This window comes from Podarcis filfolensis (assembly GCF_964270895.1).
Source record: "Podarcis filfolensis genome assembly, chromosome: 10".
Lineage (NCBI taxonomy): Eukaryota > Metazoa > Chordata > Lepidosauria > Squamata > Lacertidae > Podarcis > Podarcis filfolensis.
In genome coordinates, this window is record NC_139612.1 from 63958872 (window position 1) to 63973421 (window position 14550).

The 14550-nt window shown below is 40.9% G+C and overlaps 1 protein-coding gene across 50 annotated transcripts in view; it reads right to left on the reverse strand.

Moving 5' to 3' along the window:
* Positions 1-14550, reverse strand: part of CELF2 (CUGBP Elav-like family member 2) — a 541589-nt gene that overhangs the window by 57818 nt on the left and 469221 nt on the right. For 26 of the 50 annotated variants that reach the window (XM_083572836.1, XM_083572845.1, XM_083572843.1 and 23 more), the window contains 3 exons: positions 14320-14349; positions 8081-8160; positions 2198-2356 (listed from right to left, as the gene is read on the reverse strand). In XM_083572836.1, the coding sequence (XP_083428962.1) occupies positions 2198-2356; positions 8081-8160; positions 14320-14349 (269 nt within the window). The remainder of the gene's footprint in view (positions 1-2197; positions 2357-8080; positions 8161-14319; positions 14350-14550) is intronic. The other 24 variants (XM_083572850.1, XM_083572830.1, XM_083572829.1 and 21 more) reach the window with 1 other exon arrangement.

Consider the following 14550-nt stretch of genomic DNA (forward strand, 5'->3'; position numbering starts at 1 on the left):
GATGGGAAGAAAACGTTGTATCTGAACCGACTCACAGAGAGAGAAAAATGTGCACAAAGGAATCACTTAATCATTTCATATCCAATTATTTAATATAAAGTTTATATGTTAAATGAATGCATATGCAGTACTGTAATGCATACTGCTCAACTGTCCTGATTTAAGCTGGACATCCTGGACACTTCTGATTGGAACTCAGAATGTCCCATTTTTTGATCCGGTATTCTGGTGTGGGTCAGCTGGGGAGGGCCTGGGTGCTTGAGAGAGCCAGTGTGGTGTAGTGGTTAAGAGCGGTGGACTCATAATCTGGTGAACCGGATTCACTTCCCCGCTCCTCCACATGCAGCTGCTGGGTGACCTTGGGCTAGTCAGACTTCTTTGAAATCTCTCAGCCCCACTCACCTCACAGAGTGTTTGTTGAAGGGGAAGAAGGGAAAGGAGAATGTTAGCTGCTTTGAGTCTCCTTAGGGTAGTGATAAAGCGGGATATCAAATCCAAACTCTCCTACTCTTCTTCTTCTTGACCTCTCCCATGCCTTCTCATTCTTCCCTACAAATTCCTTCTCTCCTCGGCTGTTTTTCACTTAGCTAGGCCTACTTTTGGTTTGGAGTCTGGATCATAGCGGTCAACTTTTCCCCCTTTTAAAGGGAAATTCCCTTATTCCGAATAGGATTCCTCACAAGAATCCAGCTATGGTCTGGATGGTGAAGAATAAATTTACAACAATCTGGGAAGGATCAGCTCCTCTTGCAAGTAGCAGCATAATCCAGAAGACCATAGGAAGCTTCTGTAAACCTGACTCAAACCACTGGGCCCATCTCGTCTACAATGACTACCAGCAGATTTCCAAGATTTCAGATGGGACATTTCCTGAACCTGGGATGTTCTCTGTGTACAGTTCCAAAATGTGAACATTTTGCCTTTTTGCACATTAATTTTTTTAAAACTCTGATTTTAAAGTCTGTGATGCATGCATGTTTTGAACCATGTGTACAAGTGCAAGACTTTTAGGATGGCTAAATCCCCACTGCTAAAATAAGGAGTCTGCAGCCCACTGAAGGGCAAATTTCCTCCCTCAAATGCATCACGGTGAACACTCTTATCCAAATGCATCCATCATTTCATATCTCTGCATTACAGAAAGTGAGCAATCTCCCTCCAATCATTTTTCAAATAATTTTCTCTTTTTCATTTTCCTTACAAAGTGCAAATAAAGTTTTGATCATCAACTTGCTCACCTTCTGCCATGCAAAGGAGACCTTGTGGAGTAATTTACAGTGACATCTGATACATGTCTACTCAAAAGTAAGCTTCATTGAATTTAGTGAGACTTGTTTCTCAGTAAATATACAGAGAAATTGCAATGTTAGGCCACAAGGTCTTAGGCATGAACCCCACAGAACTCAACAGGACTTACTTCTGAGTAGACATTACGTAGGATTGTGCTGTTAGCTTACAGAGCATTTTTGCAAATAGCCATTTTCAGAGGGCACATTTCAAAATGAAATGAAGGGTAACATGAAATGTATGTATGAAATGTACAGGATTTCAAATAGAAGGGGTCTGGATTCCAAAACTAGCCAGAATTGCACATATAATTAAGAATGTCAGGGATCTTTCAATTTCTCTGAAAGGTTCATATTCAACTTTCAGGAATATAGTTTTTGGTTGCTGTATGTGTGTGTGTGTGTGTGTGTGTGTGTGTGTGTGTGTGTGTATGACAGGACTGAAGGAGAGACATATGCAGAACTGAGTGTTTCAGACAAAACAAAATAAAGCAAAACAAAATGAACAAGCCAACCAACAAACCACAGCAACACAAACCACAGTGAACCACACCATATTTGCCATTGAAATAGTACCAGTATCAAATAGATCAGCTCTCTGACACTCACACTCATATCTGCACACCTGAACATACCGCACCTTGAAAAACTGAGCATTCACTCAGAATTTCACTTAAGCATCAGCATTTGAAATTCAGATTGTGAAATGTAACCATGTAAATTTGAGAAAATGCACGTGGATCATTTCCCCAAATTTCTCTTCAGCCCTCGCTGCCGTCCTTAACACAGTGCTGTCAATTTACATGACAGCTTAATGAAACAGATATTCCCTGCTATGCTTAAGACATATTCTGCTAAGTATCGCAAGTTTGCTTTGAAAGTGCTCATAATCAAATTTAATGATTACTTACAGCCAGGTACTGTGGCGTAAGTCCTCCAAGACCTGTAAGATTCCCCCAGGTGGCAGTGTTGAGCTGTTGCATTTGTTGTGCCAGCTGCTGTTGTAAACGTCTCTGCTCCTTGTCCTTTTGGGTATCAGCAAACTTCACGACTATTGGTGAAGAGCAGCCCTGCGATTGGACAGATTGGTGGGAAAAAATTCATTCTAGCATACATTTACATGAGTCTGTTTTTTTTCCTTTTTCTGTTTCCCCGCCCACAGAACCATCTTGACATGACCTGTATTAATTTAATTGATTAAATGACTCATGTAAAGGTGTGCAAAAGTTTGGATTTCTATGCAACTCAGCAGCGAAAGAGGGAATGATTCGGAGTGCTTGATACTCCTGCATTCAATAGGACACTCTTTAATATCTTTTTAGAGATAGCATTAATATATAGTTTAAAGTGAGCATTAGTTGAATTAAAATAGTTTAATTAATTAATTAAGTTGAATTAAATAGTTTAACTCTGTTTTGAGGAAAAGCTAGTTCTGTTATGTATCGTTGGTTCTGAAGAAGGGAGGGAGGGAGGGAAAGAAGGAAGAACGAGAAAGTTGCAGATTTCTTGTTATACTTGAACTTGTTTGGGAGGAGAAATCTGATTAAAGCAAACTATAGCTAGAGGAAACTATGGTTCATGTTCCTGGCTTGCTCACTCACTTTAAGAGGTGGGGATCCTGCAGCCCTTGAGATATAAAAAATAATAAAATTTCTTCCAGTAGCACCTTAGAGACCAACTAAGTTTGCTATTGGTATGAGCTTTCGTGTGCATGTAGAAACCAGTAGGAGAACACTTCAATCTCTCAGGACTTTCTATACAAGATCTCAAAGTACAGTGGTACCTTGGGTTACAGATACTTCAGGTTACAGACTCCACTAACCCAGAAATAGTACCTTGGGTTAAGAACTTTGCTTCAGGATGAGAACAGAAATTGTGCAGCGGCGGCAGCGGGAGGCCCCATTAGCTAAAGTGGTACCTCAGGTTAAGAACAGTTTCAGGTTAAGAACGGACCTCCAGAACGAATTAAGTTCTTAACCCGAGGTACCACTGTAGCTGTCTTATTACAAAAGAATTTCAGAAATAGACTGGAAAGAGAAGTTGCTGAATTGCAACTTATTACCAAACTTAAAACCATGGAGAGACCTGGTCTGAATAGAGACATTGGATTCTTATCTCATTATACATGATAAAACCATCATGTATAATGTTTTTAGCCATCTCACCCCTTGCTTTTTCCTGTAAGACCAATTGCAGTCATTAACAGTCAACAGGTTTACCACACCTATCAGCCAATCACCAATTCCCACCACCCTTCTGAGTAATACCCCTCCCCACCCTCTCACTATATATAAGGGTCTGGTGACTTCTGTTTCAGTGTATCTGAAGAAGTGTGCATGCACACGAAAGCTCATACCAATAACAAACTTCGTTGGTCTCTAAGGTGCTACTGGAAGGAATTTATTTTTTGTTTCGACTATGGCAGACCAACACGGCTACCTACCTGTAACTAGAACCCTTGAGATATTGTTAGACTCCAACTCCAGCCAGTCCCAGCCAGCATATCCAGTGGTCAGGAATGCTGACCGTTGTAGTCTAGCAAAAGGTGGGGGAATAAACTCCACTCTGTGGTTTAGACTAACTGGAGAACCCAAGTTCAGATCTATTAGGGAACTCTGGTTGGTTTAAAACCAGAAGTAGATGCCCCCTAGCCCATCCTCTACTGCACCCCACAGGAGTATAAAAGAGGGAAGAGTGTGCAAGTCAAGGCACAAGCAGGTTTGTTCATGTAAAGCCAAACCACAGTTTAGTGTTACGTTCAAAGTGCCCCAAAGGTTATACAGGCTGAAATCATCTTTTTCCTTGGGCACTGTGCGGTCTCTTTTGGAAGTCTAAGGTTGTAGTCTTAAGCAGTCGTAATGTCAAGTAAACTTTTTAAGGATTAAGCAACAGACCATGCAAGAGAAGTTCTGTTCTTTCTTTCCTTTCACCCCCAAAATTAATAAACAAAGTGTGCTTTTCTCCGAAGAGCTCCATAGTAGAACGATGATCAATTTTACAATCAAAAATTATGAGATGAAACTGTGGCGATAATTTGCCTTGTGCAGAAGCAACTCAGTGATATGCTGGCGTCCTAATTATTATGTGTAGAAATCGATGGTTTGGGGTGGATGGCTGCAATCACAACAGTGCAGAAACATCTATTTTAATGGCAATGGATTGCACCCTGGAACAATAGCAGTATTTCTCACAGGATCACATCTGCTTAAATGACTGTAGGAAAATGTCTGTTTTTTTCTGTTTTGGAGGTGGGGTAGGGGACGAGTAAAAATTAGGTGCACAGAGGTGATCAAACAATGGTCTGTAAAGATTACAGAGAAGTCATCAAGGCATCATCATTGCTTCCTCCAAGTAGTTTAAAGTTTAATGAAAAAAATATCTTCTTGCCTTCACTATAAATTGAAGCTTTCCCCCCTCTTCCCCCCAGTTTAAATGATAGAATAGGTAACATGGCAAATTTGGATTCTGTTTCATGTCAGATTTTGTAGGAGATACAAGCAGCTTACTGCATACTCCCAGTACACAGATGAATGAATAGGACTCTTAAAATCTCTTTCAAATGAAGCAGAAATAAATTTCAAGGACAGGAATATGAGATAGCAGTTCAAGTCTACAGTCTTTCAGCTCTGAGCTCCACATGACAGCCAATATTGTATTTATGAATGCTAACTGGCAGTAAATTGTATAAAACAATATTGCAGCATTTTGTGAATCTATAATCCGACCCCGCTCCCCACCAGTCTGCTTCATATTTCATCAGGGAAGAATTTCAAGAGCACAAACATCACAAAGATTGAAATCATACATAGCATAGTGGCTTCGTATCGGAAAATAATTGTTATTGCCCTAATTTTTTCCATGATAAAAAAAACAAAATTAGTTGCCTTCGACTAATGAAATAATTGAGCATAACTTCACATATATATCTGTCTACCACACATATATATGCATAGGGGATTAAATAGCAATCTAAGAAGCCATTAACTTTTGGGGAAACTTGTTCCTATGAACATTTTTCAGTCTCATCATTTTGGATTTTGTGTTTGCACTGAAAAATATGTTGTGGAGTGTACTGAAGAAGTGAAAATAATGAAATCAGGGACAGAAAATAACGTCACTATTTCAGTTGAAACCTGATTGCATAATATATAATCTTCCATTTGAAAAGAATTCTCTTTGCATTAAACATGAAATCAAAGTGCCAGCGGCACTATACTTTCTGGTTGAGTGTCCAGATTTAATATTAGCTATTGAAAGTCAACTCTTTTACCATAATAGTGTTGACATTAATAACCAAGGAAGGGATAACATAATAGTATATTGACCTAAACCAATATATTCTCTCCTCCCGCCATCCTATTCACTATCTTAAGATGAGCAGGTATTTCCCCATTTTATAATTTTACAGTTTTTGTCTGTCTCCATCCCATTAATTCTTTCTCTCTGTCAAATCCAGCCTTTGTGCTTCTCCTTTCAGCAGTACATGGAAAACCATTTCTGAGCTTTCTTTCAGAAGACATTGGTATACTCTCAGGAGTTCCGCCCATGTCTGAAGATAGTGAGAAAGCAAAAGGAGAATTGACAACACGTTGGAACATTACTTTAAGAATCTATCTTCAGACATAGATGAAATTCATTAGAACACACCAGGTCTTTGAAAGGCCACATTAAAAATGGCACCCCATCCCATTCACATTATGTTTGGGCCAAGTTCCCCCCTTGGTTGTAAAATGGCCTGCTCACCCTCTAACACTTTGAAACCAAAATATGGGGTGCCACTTTCCCAAACAACATCTTCCCATTTTTTTAGGGCGAGAGCATGGTGTTTCGTGCCACGGTCTCCCCCCAATGCTTTTGGGGGGCACAACACCCAAAAATGTGCATTTTGAGGTGCCACACAAGATTACAGCCCTGAGAAAAGCATATTATTTTTTGGGGGGGGTGTATGTGTGGAATCACACTGTGAAATCGTGAAAAATCACAGCAACCAAAATGACAACTATTCTCTCGCAATAAAAAACGGGATGTCCCTTTTTCCCTCAGACGCTTGTGGGGTATGAACCTTGCACTCTCCAGATGTTCTGGATGATAGCTCCTACCAGGCCCAGTCACAGCTGCTGGCTAGGGCTGAAGGGAGTTGTAATCCAAAGTGTCTAGAGGGAGCCAGGATGGCAAAGTTGCTCTAAGAATTAGGGGTTGTATGCAGACTTTGAAGGTGGATGGGATGCTGAAGGGAAGGGGAGAAGTTGGGTCAGTTCCACTGTGCTTTGTGGAAGTCTGTTGTGCTATGATTCTGGGTGGTTACAGGTAACTTAAAAGCCACTTTGGCACATAAGCGGTATATAAATTAATATCAATAAACAAACTTCCATACCTCTGAGGTTCTAATACATTCCTATTTCAAATCTTCTCCAACCAGGTTGGGTTCAGGAGCCTCATTAAATTAGGCCAATATAGCCCTCCCCTTTTCTCGAGAGGCAATACATAATAAAATGTGAATTGCTAACATTACAAGATTTAGGACATGCAAAAAGAGGAAGGGTGTCTCATTGAACCCAAAGAGGTTTCTATTTTTTAAAGTTCCTGTTTTTTGTTTTTGTTTATATCAACATTTCTATTTAAATGCCATTTAATAGTGAAGACAACTGGGTTCCTTTCTGTGGCAGGAGTCACATCTAAAGATGTAGACTCTCAATGCCTTAAAAATGGATAGCACTGGAAAGAAAAACACATTGATTATAAAATATCAAAATAATCTCAACTAAAGTCAGGAGAGATCGGAAAGACAATAGCTTTGCAATGCCAATATCAATATTTCTGGAGAATACAGAAGACAGTGACATTTCCATGCACTTTTATATTTTTCTTTGCTCATTATACAAAGCAGTTCAATGACACAGACACACTGTTGGGATTCATTTTAGTACCCAGCATGCTTTGGGAAAGTAGAGCATTGCAAAAGGGGAAAAAATATTATTCAAGGAAACTGAACAATCCTCATTTGAAAAGAAAAGAGAATACAAAAAAAAAGCAAGAAACAAGTGCACATTACACCAAAATGCTTTTTTTAGAGGAGATAATCAATACACAGATACAGTATACATAATACAATATAACATGCATTCTCAAATGATTAAATTAGAAGATCCAGAATAAGACATAGTTGACTGGTGAGGCTCTTTTGTGCAAAATTCTGAAAGACCATGACATAAATCACAGACTGGGGTTGGGGGGGGGACACACCTTTATTTAGGCAAGTAAACACTTTCAGTGCAAGCCAAAGATGGAGTAGATATTTGCTCTCTCTTGAGAGAGAGACTAGTAATTTGTTGTTTTCTGACATAATTTGAATTTTCATTGGGTAGCTACAGTATACTTGTATGCAGGGGAAGGGGAGCCCAAACCCTGCCCTTTTCCATGTCGCTTGGCCAGTACAAATTTTTGACTGGAGCGTGGCTTGTTTAAAATAATATATACATATAAAGGAAAATCCAGTGTGTTAAATGTATACGTAGCTTGCCAGATGGGCAAAGTGGTATTTCAACGAACTATATTATTATCTGTTGAATGCCACCATATTGTGAAATGGCAGCAAGAGAGATCATCCTACATTCTCAGACAATTAAGGGAAGTAAATGTCAGAGAGAAGGGGAAACAAAAGAGCGGAGGGAGTCGGCAGAAGTTTAAGTCTGTGATTGTCATGCGTCTGATCTTCTCCGGGAGAGCATGGCTTTACATTCTCAATCATTTGCACAAAGAAAAACAAAGAAAGGGCAGATGATACAGTACTGTACCTCCATGGTCTGAGACTGGTGCATGGCTTTGATTGCATTCTGTGCCATTGCCCTTGTCGAAAACGTGACAAACGCACAGCCTGTGGGAACAAGGGGACAGGGAGCAGGAAAGACAAAAAAACAACAAGACAGAAGGGTTGGACGCTTGTTAAACCAACACAGTCTACGAGAACGGCCACAAGACGACACTGTTCTCCGTAGTACATAAAATTAAAAAAATAAAATAACCAAACCAAAAAAAGAAAAGAAAAACCACTTCTCTAATTTATTTGGCTCAGCAGAATGCTGGCTCACTGATCTGACCATAGATTGGTAGGGTGGGGAGAGGAGGGAGGAAAGGAAAGAGAAAGAGAGAGGAAGGAAGGGGGGGGCTGACTTTGGGTGAGAAAAATGACAGCAACGCATTGGGGTTGTTTTCCCTTCACTCTTCTAAGCAGCAGGGCTTGAAAACCAATGATGGTCTTTCAGATGTATCTCCTATTCCTTGTCGGTCGTTTATTTAAGATGTCCGGGAACTTAGAGGTTATTTGTTTAAAGCCACGGTGAAAAGACTGCTTGCTTCATGGACAAACACATGGTTTAGTAACCGAATTAAGCATTGACCAACGACATAGCAAAAACTACAGTGTAGATGTGGTGGGTTTATAGCTTAAAATACTAGTGGGGAGGGCGTCTCTGGTCTGCGGCTGCTGCTTTTGCACTATGAAAGTTTCAGGTTGACTACACTTTCTAAGATTATGCAGGGGGTGTGGGACTGAGGAAGAGGCATAAGTTACATTACTTTAAATAATCCCCAAACTCTTGTCAGTCAACTCTGCAAGTGTAAGCGTGTTTGTGTGGATGAGATTTTTACTCACCCCAAAATAAAACACTGGTAGTAAATGCTTAAACCAAACACAACACATGACCTCAAAAGCTAATTGGTCTGATCCAGGCCATCGCATTTGTTCAAGTGTGCACATGTGTACGCAAAGATGGGAGCAGGTTGAAACACATAAATAAATGCAAAGAGTTTTGCTGTTTCCGCATCGTGAATAGAAAATGACAGCCATAATTCCAGGGAAAAAATAGAAGGCTGCCAGCCTAGGCGAACGGATAAAATGATTCTCCATGGCACTTTATCAATCTGACTAGCTGCATGGTGGCAAGCATGATCAAACAAATGGACTGCACTGAATGTACCTAATTTGGCACATATTTCCAAAAGAGCCTTTCATTTATGGTGCCTTGCTTCGATGCTACCCATCTTGTCACTCTTTCCCTAACTCTTGGCTCATTCTTCCTTGGCCTCCACTTTCCATGCTGCCATTTTATTTTATTTTTGTATATGGTATTATGACACCGCTGATGACATCATGGCACTGCATCGGATGAGATGATTTCACAAACGTGTAGAAACAAAATCATGTGGGTTGCAAAAGACAACTGTGTTAAATGACAGTACAGTGGTACCTCGGGTTACAAACGCCTCGGGTTACAGACTCCGTTAACCCAGAAGTAGTACCTCAGGTTAAGAACTTTACCTCAGGATGAGAACAGAAATCTTGTGCTGGCGGCACGGCGGGAGTTGGAGGCCCCATTAGCTAAAGTGGTACCTCAGGTTAAGAATGGTTTCGGGTTAAGAATGGACGAATTAAGTACGTAACCAGAGGTACCACTGTACAGGTCAGGGTTGGGGAACCTTTAGCTTCTCTCCCCCCCCCCCTTGGTTGCATTCTGTCTGGGTTCACATGCTGGTAGTAGGCAGGAGGGCCAGAGCCCAAATTGGGTCTCTCTTTTTCTGCTGCGCCCATCTCTCTCTTTCTCTGTGGCATCCCTTTCTATCATTCCTTCTCTCCTTCCTCCTTCTGCTAGGACAGGAGCAGATCACTCTTTCCAGTGGCTTGAACTGGTCACTTGCCAAGAAGGCTTCAGAACTGGGCCCAGGGCCCTTGCCTGTTGTGCCAAGGTCAAAGGTTTCCTACCCTTTGCGTAGGCGAAGTGAAGCTGAGGACAGGGAGGACAAAAAAGGAGGAAAATGGTATTGAGAAGCAGAAGCCAGGAAAATGAAAGGATGCTGAACAGCGTTAAAACAGTGGGGGGGGGGCATATACAAATGGGCTGAAAGCGTGAAGGGTCCTACATTTGTACTAGGTGTGGGCAACCCTGTGTACTTTGGTTTCTCTCTGTTTTTCATTTTTCCCAGTCTTCAGTTTAGTTTTCCACATTTCCACATCAGTTTGCTGGTTTTTAACAAACCCCACATGTAAATTTGCCAGCGTTTCAGCGCCAACTCCTCCCAATATACACATCTTTTGTGCACAGTTTTGCCCGATGCACACCTTCTTGCAGGCGATTTTCTTCAACGTATAATGCATTTTACACCCTTGTGCAAATTAATGGAAACAAATCATGTTTTCTATCTGTACTCAAAACAAACACGAAAAGTCAGTTGATCATTATGGTGTCGGAAGCCTGCAGCCAATAGAAGGAATGTTGCACTCGCCGCAATATATTGAGGTTCTACAAAGGAGTGTTATTCCAGAGCTGGAAAAGAGGTATCCTGACTGTACTGGGATATTGCAGCAGGACCTAGCCCCCTGTCGCACGTCGAAAGTGGTGAAGAAATTCATGACAGAGCAGCAAATACAGGTACTTGATTGGCCAGGGAACTCCCCGGACGTAGATCCCATTGAGAACTTGTGGGCTATATGCAAAAGTCACCTCTGTGCTGCAGACTGTACGACTATGGAGAAGCTCATTCAGGCACGGATTCAAGTATGGTACAGGGATCCAAAAATCAACAGTGACTGTTCAAAACTAGTAGACTCCATGCCAAACTGTGTTCAAGTGCTTCTTAAAAATAGTGGCGGTCATAGCCATTACTAATGTACATATATGTGAATTTTGTACATGTATATGTGAGTTTTGTACAATAAACTACATTGTTTGTTTCAATTAATTTGCACAAGGGTGTATATGCTTCCCCACCCCCACTAACATATGGATTTTTAAAATGCACATATCTCTGTACACATAATTTGGTTGGAGACCCACATCACAAAATGCGGAAAGGTGTAAGGTTTGCAGGATAGCTGTGTTTCAGTTTGCATATCACTTTGGATAGGGTTAGGGTTTCTCCACACAAAGAGGTATCCTGATTGGCCCAGCATTCTCCCTTGCGTAGAGGCATTGATTCATGCACAGGGCCACTGTACCACTGCTGTGAAGCCAGCAGGGAGCTTGGCTGGGGAGGGCTAGCCAGCGCAAAGCCTTGATCACTAAACACGTCTTTTCAAGGTGTGAGTGGATTCATGAGAACCCCATTAATGTGGATATTTGTCAATGCATTTATTTTCCAGTAATTCGTGTGGATGCATTCAATGTGCTACCTTTGAAGGAAATACTGCAATTCTAGAACCCTAGATAAATGTTAATGATCTACCTATTCTACATCTTTTGGCTGGCTAGATGATTTGACTTCAGACATCCTGATGGTATAATGTCATTTTCAGGGACAAGATCACATAGATGTTATGTAGAGACTGAGGTTTGTTTGGATCTGTTGCTGTGTTAATGCTAGAAATGTTTTGGGAGGTCTTATAAGGACCAACTTCGGAATATAAAGGTAAAGTAAAGGGACCCCTGACCATTAGGTCCAGTCATGGCTGACTCTGGGGTTGTGGTGCTCATCTCGCTTTATTGGCCGAGGGTGCCGGTGTACAGCTTCCGGATCATGTGGCCAGCATGACTAAGCCGCTTCTGGCGAACCAGAGCAGCGCACGGAAATGCCGTTTACCTTCCCACTGGAGCGGTACCTATTTATCTACCTGCACTTTGATGTGCTTTCGAACTGCTAGGTTGGCAGGAGCAAGGACCAAGCAACGGGAGCTCACCCTGTGGCGGGGATTCGAACTGCCGACCTTCTGTTCAGCAAGTCCTAGGCTCTGTGGTTTAACCCACAGCGCCACCTGCGTCCCATTTCGTAATATAGTGTAGCTTTATTCCTAACTCCTAACAAAGGACATTTTCACATGTTCAGTGGCCAGCTTTCATGCGACAACTGATAACCAACCTATGACTGACATTGCAAACATCTAGACTCCCACTGTTGGGCAGTTGTCTTGGGTGTGCACCGTCAATGGCTACCTAACAACTGCTTGCTGCAAATTTCACTTGTTCAGATTGCAGAAGAGATCAGTGCACCAAACACTTGAAAGAGGCACTGGGTGAATTAACTGCCCAACCCCACCCCAAACAGAGATAACTGTCTTCAGAAGCCAAGAGGATTGGTGCAACTTTGATGCCTTGGAATAAGGTATTTTAAAGTGAACATTGCGCTCCATACTTGAAAACGTGTGCCATGAAAGAGCATCATGCTCATGACCTAGATGGAGGAAAAGACAACAGCGGAATGGCAGGCCTTGGTGGGACAGAATTTGTCCTGTTTGTAGCAAATTTGGTAAATTGTGGAGATTGATTTTAATGCTGCTCAGCTGGTTTTCACTTTTCACTTAGCCTTGTATTTAAGCAATAATCTGGTAGATACAGGATAGAAGAAATTGCATGCAGGTGAGTGTATAGGATTTCATGGAGGCAAGTGAGCGAGGGGGTGAAAGAGATTTAGCATTCTGCCACTTCCTCTGTTCCCAGCATAGAAAAGCAGTGGGTTGCTGCAAGACTGCAGAAATCTCCATCCGACTTCTGCCAGCAGCCTAGGAAAAGATTTTGCAGGCCAGTAAATGTCTGCGAACCTATTTACACGTCTGCCTTAGTTCTAACTAATAAAAATGTCATTGGAAATTTGCATTTGTTCTTACATTCTCCAAAGGTGCCTCCCACAAAAAGCGGATGCGAAATAGTGCAGATTCAAGGTGATTTCACAGCAATACTGAGACATACTAAAAGCTTAGCTATCATGGCTTAGCCTCATTTTGCCTGTGATCTCTAATGACTTTAAAAGTACATTGATTTTTTAAGCTTTTTTTTTTTTTTAGCCTAGCATTGTTTGGAAACTTGGGTTTTTGTTTTGTTTTGGAAAAAAAATAACAGCATGTTCCACTCAATTTCATCCAAACATCATCATCATTATTATTACTACCGCTACAACTTAAAAGGTTTCCAAATGAAGCAAATCTAAATACACAGACAAAGGCTGAAGCACATTTTCATTATAGACCTGAGGCATGAAAGTTACAGCAAACCAAGACTATTTTTTAAAGTTTCAATATTCTTGCCCCCGTGGTCAATCAGCAAAACGAAGAATATATTTTACAGTCAAACAGACTGTTTTATGGAAGGCAATATGTGAATCTAAAACATGGCTGGTTTTAGTTTTGTTTCTGTTTGCATCTACCTGGAAAGAATATCAAGTCAGGAAGACATTAACATTTTAATTGAACAGCATAATGGTTTGGTGCAAATTCAGTTCTGCCACCTTGCAAACCATAGCTTGCATATCAGAGCCAGTGTCAGGTATGTGCCCTTCCTCTTTGGTCCACTGGAGTGCCTTGACATTTTACATGAGTTGGCAGTGTATAAACACTACTATAAATAAATAAATAAATAAATAAATAAATAAATAATAAATAACCAACCAACCAACCAACCAACCAACCAACCATGGCCAAGCTTAACCAGGTGTCTTTTTGACCAGGGTTTGCAAAACTATTTCAAACCATGGTTTCCAATTCTGGTCAAAAGAGGGGCTCCCATACCATGGCACTAAGCAGTGGTTAAGGTAAAACAAGGAAATGGAAGGGAGGAGTGGATTTTTTTTCTGGAAAGTGGGAGAGGTGTATGCATTGCTGAGATTGGTTCTCCATTTGTAAACTATGGTTTGCAATATTGTGCCCACACTGGATCACGGAGGAGGCAATGTTTGCTTGAACTCAAAGCTTTGTCCGATTAAATTCTATCAGTGCATTTTAATATCATACACAGCATTTTATGGCAAACATTAAAGTCCTCAGCACCAGGGAGGACAATATTCATGTAGGAATAAATGGCATAGCTTAGCACTATCATCAAATTTGAATATCAAAATTATTTAATAAGCGATTATGCTAATTTGTATTTTTCTGATACAGCCGATCAGCTGGTGATATTTTAACTGTTTAGACACATGACAGGTTTCTGCAGGTATAATCCAGGAAACATTTTGGGGGGACAATTAAAAATATTCAAACAAATTAACAACTTTCTATACATAATTCTAGACAAATAGGTGTAGTAGTAAAATGGTAAATGGTCTACAGTACCTCGGCTAGACTCCATATTGAGGCTGTGCACTAAAATTAAAGAGGTCCAAATTTACCATCAGTCTCAAAATCATCTATCTTTAAAACATTACTCAATATAAGCAGATAAATAAGGGTTACCCATCTTCATTCTCTCAGCTGCAGCAAAGCCGTTACACAAGGTAAAGGCTTTGATGCAGCAGCTCCCAAGTTATCCAAGCAATTTTCCACTATTTCCCCATCTTCCCAGGC